The sequence below is a fragment of the Curcuma longa genome, chromosome 11 (assembly GCF_044706935.1).
Source record: "Curcuma longa cultivar G26 ecotype Majalengka, Jawa Barat chromosome 11, ITB_CL_G26_1.1, whole genome shotgun sequence".
Classification (NCBI taxonomy): domain Eukaryota; kingdom Viridiplantae; phylum Streptophyta; class Magnoliopsida; order Zingiberales; family Zingiberaceae; genus Curcuma; species Curcuma longa.
The window spans coordinates 30,859,652-30,879,115 of record NC_133871.1 but is presented as its reverse complement, the minus strand read 5'-3'; the positions used below and the strand labels follow the sequence as shown (position 1 = coordinate 30,879,115).

The 19,464-nt window shown below is 36.9% G+C and overlaps 2 protein-coding genes across 2 annotated transcripts; both read left to right on the top strand.

Annotated features, from left to right (window-relative positions):
* The first annotated feature begins 3,425 nt into the window (after positions 1-3,425).
* LOC141839873 (zinc transporter 3-like) lies at positions 3,426-5,070 on the top strand. Its single transcript, XM_074727723.1, has 3 exons — positions 3,426-4,094; positions 4,170-4,319; positions 4,408-5,070. Exons 1-3 carry the CDS (start codon positions 3,426-3,428, stop codon positions 4,711-4,713), a joined length of 1,125 nt encoding a protein of 374 aa, XP_074583824.1. The 3' UTR covers positions 4,714-5,070.
* An 862-nt stretch (positions 5,071-5,932) lies between these two features.
* On the top strand, positions 5,933-19,242 carry LOC141839304 (putative ATP-dependent DNA helicase CHR12). The gene is made up of 12 exons (XM_074727024.1): positions 5,933-6,380; positions 7,049-7,202; positions 7,996-8,060; positions 9,668-9,862; positions 9,996-10,145; positions 10,389-10,775; positions 12,804-13,063; positions 13,147-13,365; positions 15,015-15,222; positions 15,301-15,454; positions 17,484-18,083; positions 18,185-19,242. Exons 1-12 carry the CDS (start codon positions 6,123-6,125, stop codon positions 18,835-18,837), a joined length of 3,303 nt encoding a protein of 1,100 aa, XP_074583125.1. The 5' UTR covers positions 5,933-6,122; the 3' UTR covers positions 18,838-19,242.
* The last annotated feature ends 222 nt before the right edge of the window (positions 19,243-19,464 follow it).

Genomic DNA, 19,464 nt, shown 5'->3' with positions numbered 1-19,464 from the left:
ATGAAAATCTTCATACGTAAAAGAACCCTAGTTTGGTAGGTAGCAAAAGGTGATCAAAAGATTTACATGGGGCACATCCAATTCAGGAAGCTCAGGGATATTTTAGAGCATTAATTACTATTGATTAAAAGATATTTGTCTTCTCCATTCATTCATGTTTAATCCACCCCTTCTATCCTAAAGTTTAATGGATCTTTAATTCTTGAATTCGTCCATGTCTTTAAGATGGCTTTAAGAAGGAATTTAGTAAAGTTAACCATTGCCATATTAAGAAGGTCAAGACGGACTTTGACACAACCACTCCGACGCTTCAAATTAAACTCAGAGAGTTAAAGAATGGAGAAGAAGAAAGGAGTGTAGATGTGATGTCTGCGCACGTACCTATGCCTGTGAGAATGAACTTTCTTTTATACTGTTTTCCTTGGCGGGAGAAACGATACTCACATTGTCCAAAGTTTTTCTTTTATACTATTTTCCCTGGCAAGAGAAATAGTACCCACATCCTCCATGTTCTGATCTAAAGTTCCCCACGTTAGGGTCCTTCACTTTCTGTTGGCCATGCCCATATTATATGCTTTCATGATGTTTAAAGCATTCGAACGTATTGGATTCGAGCTCCTGGATTCAGATATCAAGCGTCGAATAATAGTGACTTCGGAATCGGGAGTCAAGCGCCAAGTGATAGGGATCCCGGAGTCAATAGTGGAGAGTTGGGCACCAAGAGGTAGGGATCTCAGAATTGGGCGACGAGTGATAGAGATCCTGGAGTTGGGAGTCGGGTACCGAGGGGTAGGGATCTTAGAATTGGGTGCTAAGTGATAGAGATCCCGAAGTTGGGATTCGGGTGCCAAGGGATAGAAATGGTATCCACGTCGTCCATGTTCTTTCTTGTATACTATTTTTCCTAGCGGGAGAAATGGTACCCACATCCTCCATGTTCTGATCAAAAGTACGCCATGTTAGGGTAAAGGGGGATGTCACATCGTCCCACATCCTCCGTTTTCTGCTGACCACGTCCCATGTTATTTGCTTTCATGGTGCTTGAGGCATTCGAACGTATTGGATTCGAGCTCCTAAAGTCAGATATCAAGTGTTGAGTAATAGTGACCTCGGAGTCAAGTGGCGAGTGATAGGGATTCTGGAGTCGGGCGGGCGCCGAGGGGTAGGGATCCCAGAGTTGCGCACAAAGTGATAGAGATCCCGGAGTTGGAAGTCGGGCGCCGAGGGGTAGGATCTTAGAGTTGGGCGTCGAGTTTGGAGGAGTCAGGTCTGATTCAAGCCAGTTTTTACCTGGGTTGATCTCAGGCTCAATTTGACTTAATTCATGTGTGTCTTGACTTAGTTGGTTTGTCTTGACTTTTGACTTCTACCTCTGCAAGCTCTCTGACCGTCCCTCGCCACATGACCTTTGACTATCCTCCCATATCACAAGACTCTCAACCAAGTCTAGTTGAAGGAGGTGAGAGTCCAACTAATTAGGTTGTTGTTCGAGTCTAATGGATGATGTCAGATTACCTTAGAAATAGTGCATATTCAGTCGACGATATTACTCCATTAATGCAAGCATGCCCTAATAATCATGAAGGGAACATTTGAAGTGATAGCAAGGATTGGGTGGATCCTGGTGCTTGCTTTCAATGGCAAAATCAAGTAGTCGTGCAAGCAGCGATGGTTTCCTAGGCCATCATGGGGATCTAGCTGAAGGGGCAATTGTGATCACTTCGATCTTAATGACCAATCCAATGGTGGGGTTGAATAGCCCGCCTTTTCCCAATTGGTATTGGATGGTTCAAGTTGATTGGCAAGGCTTTATTAGAGCTTGCAGAGGAGAATGTTGCCTCAGTCATTGCCTTCATTTTCCTCCTCTCATCATGTTGCATTGTCTTACTTCCGACAATCTCTCCCATAAATTTTCATCATTTAGTTTTTCATCTTCCTTAGGTCTTGTCTAACCTGTATGACCTCCGACAAGTGTTCCTCCTTTTGGTATGAGTCCTGCATGTTGACATACACCAAAGATGATAGGGTTGCAAAGGTTGCAATGAAATACCTCTACACCATCATATTTAAGTGTCAACTCTTGACGACCCGACCATATGGCTTTGTCATTTTTCTAGATGATGCGGTCTGATTCAAATCTGCCTTTACCTATTGTGATCTTAAGCTCAATTTGACTTGGTTCAGGTGAATCTTGACTGACTTGGTTTGTCCCATATCAATACGCCTTTGTAACATTAGGTTAAAGTCAAACTCAATCTAGTGGATTGGAATCGCAAAGTCCGGTCCTAAAACCCTTTACAGGTTGGACGATGAACAAAAGTCAGAAGTTGACCTCTATTACCCATGCTTCTCATGATTGTAGTTTTGAGACAGCAAAGAGTCAACGCAAATCTATAGACCATCCAAATTGGTGGCCGAAGCCAATATCATCGACCAAAACTTCAAAATTCACTCCAGTTTATAACTGCACAATGATGAGACACTAGTTGACTTTGACCTCGTACTCTAAAGTCTCCACCTCAATCATTTTCACCATTTTCTTTCAACGGCTACAAAATCATGCACGTGGTAATATCTAAATATTTCATTTTCATCTAATCTAAATATAATATTTAATTTTTATTAAAACAAAATATTTGTCGATAATATGACGTCCATGATAAGACCCTAAATTAATCAACCAAAACAACAAGATCAAAATGTCAATTAATCAATCAACTACAGAAGTTAACAAAGTAAATATCATACAAAAAAAAAACAAATATTCGTCTAAAAAGTATTCAAACTACTTTTCGGTTGAACCAATCTTTTTGAAGCTCACTTTTCGTTCAAAGTTTTAGAGGTGCTCTCGAATCCTCTGACAAAAACTTATGATTAGACGCGAAGAAGACTCGAGTTAAATCACAATGAGTTAATTATAAGATATTTTTACTCATTTATCAGTTAAATTGATGTTCTTATTTATCGACTTAATGGAATTTCTTAGGTTTATTCGAATCGGTAAATCAACATCTTTTTCATCTTTTCTTCTGAATCTGAATCGAACTCATTTGTAATAAATGTAGTGATGCATATTATCTGGCTTTGTCAGGATTCGAACCTGTTATAACTGGACCGAACTAAATCGATCCCTGATCTAATGGACCGAACCGGGTGGTTCGGGCCGGTTCTGGTTGGGCATTGGCGTTTACTATATTCTTTCTCCCGATGACAACATCATGTCAACACCAGCACAGTGGAGCTTCCCTTCCTCCTCCAAACGCGAGCAAGGCTCACCTCTCACTTTAAGCCGCATCGAGCTGCCCACCTTCCCTTTCTCCCAACATGAGCTCATCGCCATCGCCTCCTTTCGCTTTCCCTCTCCCCTATAAATTCTTTCCCGTTCACTGCTCTGATCCATCCATCAATCTGAATCCCAGCTCACCATGAAAGTGCCACTCCTCTGTTTCAGTTCTGTTTCTTTGTTGGCTCTGTTGCTGATCCTCCTCCTTCCGCTGGGAGCCACTGCTTTGGATGACCTCTGTGACGGAAGCAGCGGAAAGTTGGAGGCGGGTGGAGGAGACGCGGAGGCGGAGCGTCCTCTGCGGTTGAAGCTGATCGCCGTGGCGGTGATTCTGAGCGCCGGCGGCGTTGGGGTGGTGATTCCCCTGCTCGGCAGGTCGGTGGGCGCGTTTAGACCAGAGAGCGGGCTGTTCTTCCTGGTTAAAGCGTTCGCCGCCGGCGTCATCCTAGCCACGGGGCTCGTGCACATCCTCCCCGACGCCTTCGACAGCTTGACGGCGTCGCCGCGCGCGGAGAAGGCGTGGGGGGACTTCCCGGTGGCGGGGTTCGTGGCGATGTCGTCGGCGCTGGCGACCATGATGGTCGACTCCGCCGCCACCAGCTACTACGAGCGGCGGTCCCACTTCGGCAAGGCGCGGGCGGTGGAGGAGGAGGGCGGGCGCGGCGACGAGGAGGCGGCGATGGCCGCCGGCCACGGGCGCGTGCACGTGCACACGCACGCCACGCACGGCCACGCGCACGGCGCGGTGGCGGCGGACTCGCCGGAGGAGGCGGAGCTCGCTGACGGCATCCGCGATCGCGTGATTTCCCAAGTACGCTGTTCCATGAATGAATTGAATTAGTTTACAACAGACAGAGTAATCTGAAAATGCTCATTTAATTTGCAGGTTTTGGAGCTCGGAATTCTGGTGCATTCAGTGATCATCGGCGTTTCCTTGGGCGCATCTCAAAGGTCCTCCACCATCAGGCCTCTGCTTGCAGCCCTGAGCTTCCATCAGTTCTTCGAAGGCATCGGTCTCGGCGGCTGCATAGTTCAGGTGATCCTATTAATTCTTCTCTACGAATCTCACTGTAACATCGTTTTCAATTTTCTTTCCCAATAACAATAAGAATTATAACTTTCAGGCGAAGTTCAGAGGCAGAACGACAGTGATCATGGCAGTGTTCTTCTCCCTGACGGCTCCAATCGGCATCTCCCTGGGCATCGCCATCGCCTCGAGCTACAACCAAGCCAGCTTCGCCGCTCTCACCGTGGAGGGCGTGCTCAATGCTGCCTCTGCAGGGATTCTAATTTACATGTCGCTGGTGGATCTGCTGGCAGCTGACCTGAAGAACCCTAAAATGCAGCTCAGAGGAAGGCTTCAACTGGGAGCTCACCTCGCTCTGCTTCTCGGTGCAGGTTCCATGTCCCTTCTCGCCAAGTGGGCATGAGGAATGAAACAAGTACAGTCGCCATTAATGACAGTGGAGAAACCATGATATATCAATCGATACTGAAAGAAATAAAAAGAAGTAGGTAGCTAGGAGAGAATCAAATTGTCGAAGACAGTGGCATTAATGGCTGCGATCGAACAAAAAGATGCTTTAGACGCAACAAGTTTTGCCACCGTCTCTTGTGAGCAGAAAGAAAACGCAGCGTCGCACGATAATGCAGCTGATACGGCACGAGATGCTCCGAAGACAAACCTTTCGAACAAAAACTTCATCGAGAAGTTGAGACAGAATAAAAAAGGATGATCAAATGTGTGACTGTGTGCAGTTCGTTTGTAAAAGTGTTTTTTTAAAATAAAAGTCAAAAGATGATTTTTTTTCTTAATTATCAAAAAGGTATTTTTTTTAAAATTTATTTTATCAAAAGAACATCATCTCACTTTTGTAGTAGTAAATAAATTAGGTGTTTGAATTTTACTAAATATATTTTTTAAAATATATGTAAATTTAAAATACAAGGGTAAAATTATCCGTCCAATTTCCTGGTTCAAAAATACATCAGTGATTCAACTTACTTTCTACTTTTAGAATTTGATTAAAATCGAATTAAATTAAACTAAATTAATTAAAAATTTTTTAACTAATCAAATTATCAAATTTTTAAATAAAAATCGAACAAACCGAATTGATAAAATATCAAATTAATTGAAATAATTAAAATTTTTAAATATGATAAAAAAATTTATTAATTAATTAAGAATTTATAAATTTATAAAAATTTATAAATTATTTTTTATTTTAATTAATTTGATTTAATTAAATAAAAATATTAAAATCGAAATCGAATCTAATTAATCAACTTTTTATAAAAAATAATTAAAAATTTAAAGTAATCAAATTAAAATTTTAAATTCGAATCAATTTAATAGATTTATTCAATTTAACTGAAACTTTACTTATCCTTATTTACTTCCACAATTTATCATATCTTTATTGTGTCGGGATCGAAACGACCGGTTTACCTGGCCGAACCGCCGGTTCGGTTTCGCCATTATTAATCTGTGACCTAATTCATCTACTGAGGTTCTTTCGGGTTGATCGCTTCGGATCCTATGCCCGAATCCGTATCTCATATTTTGAAGAAGAGATTTCTTTTTTTGTTTTTTGTAAAGAATATTACAGAAAAAGGGAAAACAAAAACGGAAATAAAAAAGGAGGAGCAAGCGAGTTCAATCGGACTCGGGGCGAAGGAGAGCGAGGCGGAAAGCAGACCGAGCGCGAGATCATAAATTTTAAAGATTGGCTGGCGGAGGAGAACTGCGCTACGATTCGTTGCAATTTATTTTTGAATTCGACGGCCCAATCGGGAGCAGAGAGGCGGTGATTTGCTGAATCCTCCCTCCGCCGCTATGGCGGCTTCGGTTGATAAACTGCAGCCTTCCTCGGGCTGCCGCGTCGAGGAGACCAAGACCCTCATCGCGTCCCTCAATCTCCTATCCCGCAACCTCCCCCTGCCGCCCGATGTGCTCCGAGCCGTATCCTCAATCTACCATGCGGATTCTTCTGTACCTCCGTCCAGGGAGGCCCAGTTGGAAATGGAGAGTGCTCCGGCTCCGGAAGACGAGGTGGACTGCGTGGATGGTGGCGCTCCTTCATCTGGTGAAGAGGTGGTTTGGAAGCCCCCGTTATATCGCTTGATTCTTATAGAAAATTATGGTTTTGATAGCATTGATTTTATTTTTATTTCGTTGTTGTTTGCTGTTCGGCAAGAACTTATTTTGGCAAAATCATTATCTTTTACAGAGTTACTACGTTTTTGAGCATGCGTTTCTTAGATCTTGGGTACATGAAGTCACATTATCCTGAGGTCGAAACTTAGATCATCATCCTTAGAGAGGAATGCTCGCGAAAATATGAGAACAGACGGACCATGTATTTAGGGTGCATGTGTGATTTTTCTTGGTTGAACAACTGATGTTCTGATGCACGTGCATCAACGTTTATAATTGTTAGAAAGTGAGATGTGCGAGTATGTAGACATAAAAGATTAACATGTGAAAATATAGCATTCGGTTCAAACTTTGTCTCGGATTGCATTAACTAGATTTTAGTTTTTGATTGTCTTGAGTCTTAATGATGTTTTTGAGGGAAATTTTTATACTAATTCTTTCGTGCAAAAATGTGCACGACATATCTGTTAAATGACTAATAAATTCTATTGACATAATATATGGTGGCTACGATAGGATATAATTTGCCATTTTCTATTTTCCATAAATGCTATATTGAATTCCTTTGATTAAAAGTAATGCACACTTTATACGTTTCTTTACAGATTCCTGCAGATTCAACTAGTGGAACATTGATTTCAGATCTAGAAGATGCATTGTTGAAGCAGCAGCTAAGTCGCATGTCTTCTTCAGCATTGAGAGAAACACAAGAAAGTCGCTTTAATAGCTTAATTCAACATCGCCTTACAGAACTTGAAGGTTAATTTGATTTTCCTACCATGTTTACTTTTGAGAAGCAACTAATTCAAGTTCATTGTCTTTTCTTGAGAATTTTGTATAAAAAATATGTTTTTGGTAGGTAAGATACTTTCTTAAATGTTGATATTATGCTACATTCAACAATCTTAGATTATCTCTTCTTTTTTTTTCCTTTGAAAAAAATATTGCTATGCTTTTATCACCAGAGGTCTATGCAGAAAATTATGACTCTACATCAAGGATCAAAGGTTTTGTCATCTCTCTTATCTAATAACAAGGAAATATTTTAATCTTCAAATACTTGGAAAGAGAAACCACCAAGTCACACTCTTTACTATCTATTTCAGATGTTTAATTTTCTCGATGGAGAACACAGTTTGATGACAGTAACAAAGATGACTTTTGTCTGTAGGAAAGGCTGATAAAAATTTTGGTTGCAAACAAATACATTTTATTTCTTGTTGGTGTTGGAATGAGAATTTTGTAGAGGAAAAGGACACGCTCATACCAAAAGGTTTTGATCTTTGTGGGATAGACACTACTGCAAACTTTTAACTTAAAGAAAAATATACTCATATCTATTAATCTTAACCAGCATGATTGTATGATAGACCTGGTAGTGAAACCTATTACTTTGTTATTTATGTTTCTTTGGCTTAAGAAATATTGAAATTTCTGTTTATTTTAATCTTTTAGTAATTTGGTTCTATATTCTCAATATGGCATTTTAGTTGCCTAAAACTAAAATGCATTCTCTTTTATCAACAAATATATTTTTTCTCTGGTTTTTCAGAGTTACCAGCGACCATGGGGGAAGACCTACAAATGAAGTGTTTGCTTGAGCTTTATGGCTTAAAGGTGACAGCAAAACCTTATCACTTATCAGTAATTCTGAGTGTGATAAATTGTTTCTCTTTCAAAAAGAAAGTTATGTCTTTAATTTTTATTCATTCTATTATGCACTCATGTCCTAGATTGTCTCCTAATTGTTGTTTGATGTGCATATTGTGTTTCTCTTCTGTGACTTTCCATGGCAAAAAACTTGTATATTCAACTTATTATGTTATTTTATTATTTTTATTATTTTACATTTTTACTCCATTTTCTGCACTGTTGATGAATAAGTTTAGGAATTTAATTTTAACTTTGATACTCTATGATGGGGGCTTTTTTTCATATTTACTCGAGTTTGCATGTGCACTTACAATAAAAGAACCAATTAATCATTATTTCTCAATGAATGAATAAATAAGAAATTATAGGCTTGTTATAAGAAAGTCAACCATCTTCATGTTATAGGAACATTTATTCCATCTTATTGTTTATGGTCATGATCAGGTTTAGTTCTTGAGAGTATACAAAAGATCCTAGAGTTTTAATAAACCATGAACTTATACATTGGCTTTTTAGATCATTGGAAAAATTTATCAGTGAGTCTTTTTTCTTTCTTTTTTAGTTTGTTGTATTTGTAAATTTGATTAAACTGCTATGATGGATGTGAGAGGTTATTAGAAAAGATGTAATAAAAAATCTTGATAACTTTTATCAAGGACCAATTAGGCATAGCTCTAATAGAGGATGATATTAGTGAAAACAGATTAAGATGGTATAGGCATCTTTAATGACAACTAGTAGATTTTATCATTGCATAGTTAGACAAGCTAAATCAATTAAAAGTTGAAGGCATGAGGGATACAGGGAGCGGCTGTAGCAAAATCTAACTACAGGGGAGCGGCTAAAGAAAAATGTAACTAATGTAACTAAAACGGTTTAAGAGATTTGAATATTACTAATGATATAATGTTGCATAGAGTTCAATGGCAGTAGAAGATCCATGTGGTTAATCCCAAATAGTTGTAAGACGGGCTTAATCATAGCGATGATGATGATGGTGTGGTATTTGGAAATTGTAAGCACATATTTCATTGCTTTCTAGTGATGATTGTGCCAATTGCATGAGTTGGTATGGCTGGTACTTAGGTTATTGCAGCATTTGGTTACCCATGCCAATTGTCTTGTTGTTTGTACCAAATAATTGATCTAATATTTATTTTAAACAAGTATGGTAGATCTCTCTTGGACAATTTAACTAGAACTTGTTCAATCTGACATATAATTATCTTTTTTTTCCTGGTCTGTCAGCTGGGGAATTTGCATTCTCAAAAGTCATGTTACTTTATTGCTAGTGAACGTAAAGGTTTAAAACTTTAAATATGTAATAGCTGATATGAATCTACCCATTTGAACTTCTTAAAGTTAATACATTAATTATGAAGTTTGAGTTGCTTGTGTCAAGCGCCTTCTTGTATTTTTTCGTGTCTTGATGACTTCTATAGGGGACTTACAGATATGAATTATTCATTGTTGTTAGCAGTCACTGTTACTAGAATCTACAGTAGTGATTTGATATTAACTGTTATAACTAAACATCCTCATGGTCAATATTTCTTTCGTCTCTTCTGCAGTTAGTAGAATTGCAGAGGAAAGTGCGTTCTGATGTCTCTGCAGAATACTGGTTGAATGAGAAATGTGCACACCCTGACAAACAATTGTTTGATTGGGGAATGATGAGATTAAGATATCCTTTTAGCATGTATGGTATTGGCGACAGTTTTCGAATTGAAGCTGATGATCGTCACAGGAAGAAAAGATACACAGAGGTTACATTCACAATTAGTAAATTTTAGATTTTTTTTTTCAGTTTTAATGGACAAATGCAATTAGTTGGAGATTGCCTGTTGTTAGACACACGAGTGTGACTAAATTTTCTCCTATTAAAATTTTCCACTCCAGAGGATGTCGAGGTTGGAAGAGGATGAAAAAAACCAGGCAGATATTAGGAAGAGGAAATTTTTTGCTGAAATTCTTAATGCTGCTCGTGAATTTCAGTTACTAGCACAAGCTGTTCTCAAAAGAAGAAAGCAACGAAATGATGGAATTCAGGTCCGAATAACTATTTCTCTGTTTTTGAACTTCTCAGTGGATGAAACCTGTTGTTCCAGTTCTAAGCTGGTTTCTCTAAGAATCTATTACTTAAGTACAATTCATGCAATGAACTTATGATTAAAGATCCTTCTTCTATTCCTTGAGAGATTCTAGCAACTTCTACAAAAATATTTCTATATTCATTTTTCTTCTTTTTGTATTTCTACTTATTTTTTTAAATTGCATTATGAGCATATTCAGGCATGGCATGCTAGGCAAAGGCAACGTGCCACACGTGCAGAGAAATTGAGGTTCCAAGCACTGAAAGCTGATGATCAAGAAGCATACATGAAGATGGTGGAAGAAAGCAAAAATGAACGCTTGACAATGCTTCTGTCGAAGACCAATGATCTTCTTGTCTGTCTTGGAGCTGCAGTACAGAGGCAGAAGGATGCAGAAGGCAATGAAGCAGTGAAAGACTCAGAATCTGAAAAGAATTCTATCTCTAATTGTGAAACTCCAGGGGAGTTGTCTTTAGATGATGACAACGATTTTATTGATGCTGATTCCAGTCAATTTGAAAAAGCAAATGATTTGCTTGAAGGACAGCGCCAATATAATTCTGCTGTTCATTCAATACAGGAAAAGGTATATTATTATAAGTCATATGCCATATCCAACTTTCTTTGTTTTTGTTTATCAAAAGATACAAGTTGATATGTGATCAGATGGCTTCTAGTATCAGCTCATTATCACTGATCATTCTGCTTACATATATAGAACTACAGTACTGGCCTTGTCAGTTAAAAACAGTTAAGAGAGTTCCTTAAGCTTAAGTTTGTAAGTACAACAGAAAGTGTCACAGCTTTAAAAGATACTTCTGAGCATCTGGCATGACATCTTCTGATACTAGAACTATTTTTCACTGGAAACCATCTAACAATACCAATTTTCTTTGTTAGTACATCTCAATGGCTAATGCTTTACATTTAACTATACTTTTTGTTCTGCATATGCTAGTTATAAACCAAAAACTCCTCTGGATCCCTGTAACATAATCAAGTGTATTATGAAACATGTCATCTCCTCTTGTGTTGCTGCTTACATGATAGCACTTCTGCTTAATGTAATAAAACTTTCATATGATAGTAAGAAGTTTGCTTTGTTGCTTCAGTTGTTTACTTTGTTATGATGTTGAATTCTGAATTTAGCATGTTTATAATTTCTTGAAGCGTGGAACTAAACAGAGGATGCTTCATGTGGGTTTCATACAATATATAGAATTGTGTTATTAGCAAAGCATGGTTGTGGTATAGAGTTGAAAGATCTTCTGGTTGTTGTAATTCCCTGATATTTGATGGAACATGGTCGTTGAAATTAATATCGGTATCTTCCAAAAATTAGGCATGGTCCTTCCAAAAAGTAGGTGTTGGTCATATTGGATGGGTAGATTTGCTTGGATTAAATTGATAAAAAAATAAACTATACATATATTCCTGTGTTATGCTAGTAAATAATTATTATTGTGATTAACAGGCTGAATTTAACTTGATATATTATCAGAATTGATATGTCTATTATTATTGCTAGTGAAAGAATAACATAGTTAGTTAAATAATGCATATAAATTACTAATATTATAAATAGAAATGATATGGTATTAAAATTAGTATTTATTTAGTATTAATGAAATAATAAATTAATAATACTAAAAATATCAATATGTATTACTATACGTTAATTTACAAATTATTAATTTAATTGATGGTGTTATTATTTTCAATATCAATCAATTAGATAACTTAATTAATCTTCTAATTTTTAATTATTGCAACACTAACGATGATACAACTATTTACAATATTAATCAAAATATTAGTAATATCAATATTCCTAATTAATATAGAGATTTGAGGAGCGAAATAAAATTGGGGTTTATGGTGGTAGACAAAGGGGAGAATGTGCCATTATATTAAACAAGTGGCCTCCTCCAAGGGGATTGAAGAAAAGAAATCTTAATCTTTAGAGATACTTTGATAAAAGTTGAGAAATTTTCTATTGTTATTATTTAGAGACAATCATGACATGATATACATAGGACTTGCTATAACATTCTATAACCAAGACACCTAGTTTCAGATTGAACCCACAAGATACGTAATTAACAACTCAAATCACCCAATAACTCTAACACAAATATTTATAGTCACTTTTTATTAGGTGTAAAAAAAAGGAACATAACTTAGTGATTCCAATATAAACGAATTGGAAGAACAAGAGGGATGGATGATCAATGGGTAGGTTAGGTCAATAGTAAGAGGTATAGATTGTTGTCATTCCTGGATATATCCATGACTGGAGCTAGAGATACAACAGTTAAACAAGGTGATACAATTTAAAGGAAAAATGGAGAAAAATTACTAACCAATGAAAGGTATTTGATGGCTCCTGGTTGACTAATGATGATGCCCTCAATGGAGTTCATTGACCAGGGAATTATATCTAGATAACCTTTACTAATGGTTTCTTATTACTTCCTGATACTCAAATTAGTAGTTTACCATTGTACTACTTTTAATTTTATGAACAATCCACCTTCTCTAATTGTGCATTTCTGAACCCATTATTTTGTGGCATTACCATGAGAATGTTAGAAATCATGTTTGGATTCTGCAGGTAACAGAACAGCCAACACTACTTCAAGGAGGGGAGCTGAGACCTTATCAGATTGAAGGACTTCAATGGATGCTTTCGCTGTTTAACAATAATTTGAATGGTATTTTGGCTGATGAAATGGGTCTTGGAAAGACAATCCAGACCATTGCACTAATTGCATATTTGATGGAAAACAAGGGTGTCACAGGCCCACATTTGATTATAGCTCCAAAGGCAGTATTACCTAATTGGATTAATGAATTTTCAACATGGGTACCCAGGTGGATAGTGTAGCAATAAATTGTTCTGACATGAATATCTGTTTATTTACTGACAACATGGTTAACTTTTTCTTTGTCTCCAGTGTCACAGCAGTACTGTATGATGGGCGGTTAGATGAAAGGAAAGCAATGAGGGAAGAATATTCTGGAGAAGGAAAATTTAACGTGATGATCACACACTATGATCTGATAATGAGAGACAAAGCTTTTCTAAAGAAAATTCACTGGCACTACATGATAGTTGATGAAGGACACCGCTTGAAAAACCATGAGTGTGCTCTTGCCAGGACACTTGTGTCTGGGTATGCTCTCCAGTTGTAATTTCATTATATGGCCTAGGTTCTAATAAAGGTTTATGGCAAAATTGGTTTTTTATTACTAATAAATCACTGAAGATTCACAGGTATATGGAAATAAAATGCTTCGACTCAGATCTAAATGTTCTAACATACACTGAATTTGCTCAACATAGGTATATGGCAAAAGTAGGTTTTTTATTATTAATAACTCACTGAAGAAACTGTAAGCATCTATCCAAGATGGTATTTTATCTGGCATACAGATGGGAAGAAGTAACAGTATTAGGTTGGAAAATATCCATTTTTTTCATTGTTGTTTTTCTTAGGAAAACTAGGTGAGAAAAGTGACTAATAAATTATTAGTGAGAGCTGGAAGATGTCCTTTCTCTTCTTTTCTGCTTCTTTAGCCCCATTTTTCTTGTTGCCTGATAAAGGCAAAATGCATCTTCAATTCACAGTGGAGCTTTTATGACCAACGAGGAGTGAGGATTAAGTAGTTGAGCAGATGAGAGAAAGATCTGACATAAAAAATCTGGGTATCTGTGATGGCTAGTCCATGTACTGTTTGCTGCTACACAGTCCTACAGTGGATGAGTTGTGATTCAGTGGTCAATATAATTATGCCGAAATTTGGAAGTCTTTTCACTAGTTCCCTACATTTCATGGTTAATAGATCTTGAGTTAATATAATTGTATGCATAAAACATTGGTAGATGTGGAATGAAACATCTGATGGTTACTTGTTAGTTCTGTAAACCTGCTAAGCACACATACAGAAGGGGTTTTCTGTGGGTAGTTTATCTCATGGTTTGAAATGTTTTCTGCTTCATTCAGCATGAATGTAACATCTCGTTGTGCCCATGGATCAAAACCAAAATGAGACTAGGACTACTGATAGATACCTCATGAACTCTATAGCTCACAGCTGCTCACTGTCGATTCGCTACCTGCTGTTGTTGCTTCACTTCTCTGCCACAGGCTGCATCTAATGAGTGTGAGGGATTGCCACTGTTTCTCTGCTCCTTTTTAAAATATAGAATAATTAACCCACAGCCCATTATATATTAACTTGTAAACACAAAACCCATTACTCAATTAAACTTATTCTTAGCCCTATCACTCAAAATGAGATCTTTCCTCAGGCAAGCGAGGACATGCTGTTTCATGACGTCAGCTGTTAGCCTTCTCTTCTCCCCTTATATATATATTTTTCTCCTGCTTCTCCTTCTCATCGATTCCACTCTCCTCATCGGTGCCACCAACACCATGTCTCAATGTGTCAACACAACAACTATACAGTCTCATTCCAGTTGGAGATCGAAACTCTAACATCGAACCGAATTTTAGGCTTTGGAAGAAAATTATTTTTAAATTAGACAATCATGAAGTACCATTTAACATTGTTTGGTACCATTTTGAATGTTTTTTTTTAAATAATAGAAATTTAATCTCTTCAAAATATTTTATTTTCTGAGTTTGGTTTGCTTGTAGATAATTTTTCTTATGTATAAATTTATCTTTGGAGTGATTGAAATACATTCCTGATGAAACTCCAGATTATTTCCAGTGTAATTGAAATTTTATGTTTCATTTCTTATCAGCTAAGCATCTCTCTATAATGTCCTATTTGATGGAGGGTTCTTTTATTCCAGATATCGTATCCGCCGCAGACTCCTTTTGACTGGCACTCCAATACAGAATAGTTTACAGGAGCTGTGGGCATTGCTTAACTTTCTTCTACCGAGTATTTTCAATTCGGTACAAAATTTTGAGGAATGGTTTAATGCGCCATTTATGGATAAATGTGAAGTTTCCCTTACAGATGAGGAAGAATTGCTGATCATTCGCCGTTTGCATCAGGTGAGTAACCACTTGCATATTATTTCTATTTGGTATCTTCTTCATACTATTAACTATAACACAATTTTGAAATCTCAGGTTATAAGGCCATTTTTACTAAGAAGGAAGAAAGATGAGGTGGAAAAGTATCTCCCAGGGAAAACACAAGTCATTCTAAAATGTGATTTGTCTGCATGGCAGAAAGCATATTATCAGCAAGTCACTGATCTTGGAAGGGTTGGACTTGAATCTGGTGAGTCATGCATGATACTTACATTCTTCTGATGGCATTTTCTAATAATTCTCTACATTCTAATGTACATGTACTTGTAATATAATTTCGATAATTTCTGGCTTCTGTCTTTGTAAATTCCATACGGTACCCATATTGGAATTTGTGGGAATGCAAATAATAAATAAAAAACTTGAATTATTGATATTAAAACCATAAAATGAAGTTTTTGAACTTTGCAAGGATATGTTTGCAGTGTCTCAAGATTTTGTTTTCCCAACTACCTCTTGCAACAATCTGGAACCTTTTTTTTCATATGAACTCTATTTAGGACAATGGGCCATTCATTTAGTACAGATAAACAATTTATTTATATAATTTAACAAGGACGTTACTGATTTTTTTAGCTTTGGTGATTAAAACTTATGGTAAGCTGAAAAATCTTAGATTTTTTGTAATGCAAGATCAAATGAGATTAAAGAAAAACAAAAGGGAGATAAGAATGTTGGACTTGGTAATATCTAATTGAATCTTGAAAAAAGTTCAACGTCATAAGATCAGTATTTAGTTTGGTTAACTAAGTTATTCGATAAAATTTTAAGAAAGTTTCAGATGATTAGAATGATAGTAAGATTTAATTCATTGAATAAATTATTGAGGATTAAGTGGAAGAATCACACCTTGGAATTTTAGGAAAGTATTGTTGTTACAAGAATAAGAGGTACAATGGGGGGGGGGGGGGGGGGGGGGGGGGGGGGGGGGGATCTGAAAATTGATGTAGTTTTATGTCCTTCAGATCAATTATAAATAAGACAAGTAAATAGAAAAATATTGATAATATATGAATGATTTGCTCATAAATTTTATCAACTTAAAAAAGAGAGAGAGGAAGGAAGTATAGTTATTATCATTAGAGCTATTGATAACGCAATAAATTATTTTTCTGTTGTTGTAGGTTTATATATGTATCAGTTTTAAGCCTTTTTCTTTTACATTAGTACTAGATGGACTTATTAATAATGTTCAAGATAAATCATATTTGGATATGTTCCAGTATTTTGTTTATTGATGAGTCTAGATGGAACAAACTTCGAGCTTGAATTTTTGAGACTTTAGAAAAGTGTGTTTCATGCTTATGGGTAGAGCTAGCAAAATATTACACATGGTCTGATAACATACCTAACCCGAAACATGTAACAGAGACAAAATCTGAAAGTAACATGAGATGACCCAAATAAATCTATTTATAAAGAAAATTTGTTTTTTTAAATAATTTTTTTATGTGATTTATATTTAATCCTTTAGAGGGATTAGATAATTTTACACTATAAAACTCTGTTTTAATAAATATATAATTATTTTATATAGTTTTTTAGTTACTCGAATGACACAACTTGTTTATGACATGATTATCACAACACGACATGAATTGTGACCCTTACTTGAGGATAGGGAAAATTGCAAGGGACAAACGAGGTAGGGAAAAAATGTTAAGGAAAATTTTTTATTTGGAGTTTTAGAGTCACTAACAAGAGTGGAGTTAACGTCTGACAGTAAGGAAAAAATTTGTCACATGATCCAGATTCGGGTCAATATTGAGAGTAGAATTGACAGGGACTGAGAAGAAGACTTGCAAGTTGAAGCCATTTTCATCTCTTGATGTTATGGTGTATTATCTTCCTCTTCCTCCAATCCAATCGATGCCATCATCAACAATGAGGGGGTGTTGACAGTGATTTCCCCATAGACGAAAATAGTAAAAGGTTAATTAACTTATTATCTGTTTCATTCAGTTTTAAATGGAATTAGATTGTTATTTTTTCTAATAAAGATGAAATACATAACTAGACGTTTTTTCATAGATCATGAATAACTGTTCCTTTTATCATATTATGCTATTAAATAAGGTATTACTGAATCTAAAATATTTTATGATATAAAATACTGCCTTAATCGTTTAGGTTTGGTCTTCTCTGATATGTTGTGTATTTGACCTCCATTTGCTATGCAGTAATTGTCCTTTGCTACATTTTTCATCCACTATTTGCAGGAATCAAGTCAAAATCTCTTCAGAACTTATCAATGCAACTGAGGAAGTGCTGCAATCATCCATACCTCTTTGTGGGGGACTATAATATGTGGCAAAAAGAACAAATTGTTAGAGCATCAGGAAAATTCGAGTTGCTTGATCGATTACTTCCGAAATTGCAGAGAGCTGGCCACCGAGTGTTGTTGTTTTCCCAGATGACAAGGCTTATTGATATTCTAGAGATCTACTTGCAGTTATACGACTTCAAGTATGTCAGGCTTGATGGCTCTACAAAAACTGAAGAACGAGGGAAATTACTCAAACAATTCAATGCTCCAGATTCTCCATATTTCATGTTCCTGTTGAGCACTAGAGCTGGTGGTCTTGGGTTGAATTTGCAAACTGCAGATACTGTCATACTTTTTGACAGTGATTGGAACCCTCAGATGGACCAACAAGCAGAAGATCGAGCCCACCGTATTGGACAAAAGAAGGAGGTACGAGTCTTTGTCTTGATTAGTGTTGGATCAATCGAAGAGGAAATATTGGAACGTGCAAAGCAGAAGATGGGCATTGATGCTAAGGTTATCCAGGCAGGGTTATTCAATACAACCTCCACTGGTCTGTTCTCCTTGTACTGTGTTAGGAACTTATATATCAATCAATCTTAATGGTCGTCTCTCTCAATTGAATTTTAACATTATTATGTTTGTATTGTGCAGCACAAGACAGGCGACAGATGCTGCAGGAGATAATGCGGAGAGGTACAAGTTCACTTGGAACAGATGTGCCTAGTGAGCGAGAAATAAACCGTCTTGCGGCTCGAACTGAGGATGAGTTTTGGTTGTTTGAGAAGATGGATGAAGAGAGAAGGCGGAAGGAAAGATACAGGTCAAGGCTGATGGAGGAAAATGAGGTGCCTGATTGGGTATTTCACAATACTAACAATGACAAAGCCAAATTGCAACTAGGTCAGGGTACACAAGGCAGCAGTGAGGTCATTGGAAAGCGATCTCGCAAGGAAGTGGTATATGTTGATCTACTGAGTGATGTTCAATGGATGAAGGCTGTAGAAGCTGGAGAAGATACATCAAAAATATCTTCTAGAAGGAAGAGGAAAGAGCACCCTTATGATGCATGTGAGTCTGAATCTAATAATGTGGACCAAGAAAGTTTGTCTGAGCAAAAGAATATTGGCAGATCTATATTGGATGATGATGACAGTAATGATTCACCGATCGTGTGCAAGTCTGGTTTATTTCATAACAAAGATGAAGGTGAAAGTGATGCCAGCAGTTTCCCTGACAATTTTACTTGGAGAACCCACAAGAGAAAACGGTCAAGCCATGGCACATGCAGTGGGCATAAGATATGAAAGCGTCAAACATGAACCTTAATTTGGTTTCAATTGTTTGGCAGCAGTCAAAAGAATATATTAACCGAAGGTGGGTGCTAACTTACTCATTGCAATTTATTAAATATTGATGATGGCGAAAGGACTTTTTTTTCTTCTGCTTTTTTGCCTTGTTTCTATAATGATTCATCTCTGCCCCAACATTTGTTCATTTACCTGCATCTGTTTATGTAGATTGTTTTGATAGTTATCTAGCACAGAAACAGAAAGTAAGTTTTTCCTTTTTTTAAAGGGAGAGATATCTAAAACCAAGTATGGAAAAAGGTTGGCCATGATTGGCATGTCTTCCTTATGATCTGTAAGCTAAGTGAATGTTCTTGTTCTTAGTCAGAAACAACTAAAAGCTAGGGTGAGCTATAAACTTGTGCGCTGTTATCATTGATACTTCTGTATCTGTTCTTTCTCTTGTTGATTTCATGGTTAAATCTTCTAGTTTGTCGCATCAGTGATGACACTTATATCGATGTAGCTAAGGATGCACACATGCATGGTATTTTTTTCAGTCTGTCAAACTTGTTGCTTGCAGTTGCTGAATAAGCAGCCATGAGCAAATCCTGCCTAAATTCATGGTGCAAGAACACAGTTGTG

Bases quoted from the DNA above. Each gene is read 5' to 3' on its own strand.
- LOC141839873 (XM_074727723.1), top strand. From the start codon at position 3,426: ATGAAAGTGCCACTCCTCTGTTTCAGTTCTGTTTCTTTGTTGGCTCTG. The intron at 4,095-4,169 runs GTACGCTGTTCC...TTTAATTTGCAG, and splicing joins GCGATCGCGTGATTTCCCAA to GTTTTGGAGCTCGGAATTCT. The intron at 4,320-4,407 runs GTGATCCTATTA...TATAACTTTCAG, and splicing joins TCGGCGGCTGCATAGTTCAG to GCGAAGTTCAGAGGCAGAAC.
- LOC141839304 (XM_074727024.1), top strand. From the start codon at position 6,123: ATGGCGGCTTCGGTTGATAAACTGCAGCCTTCCTCGGGCTGCCGCGTC. The intron at 8,061-9,667 runs GTGACAGCAAAA...TCTCTTCTGCAG, and splicing joins TTGAGCTTTATGGCTTAAAG to TTAGTAGAATTGCAGAGGAA. The intron at 13,064-13,146 runs GTGGATAGTGTA...CTTTGTCTCCAG, and splicing joins TTTTCAACATGGGTACCCAG to TGTCACAGCAGTACTGTATG.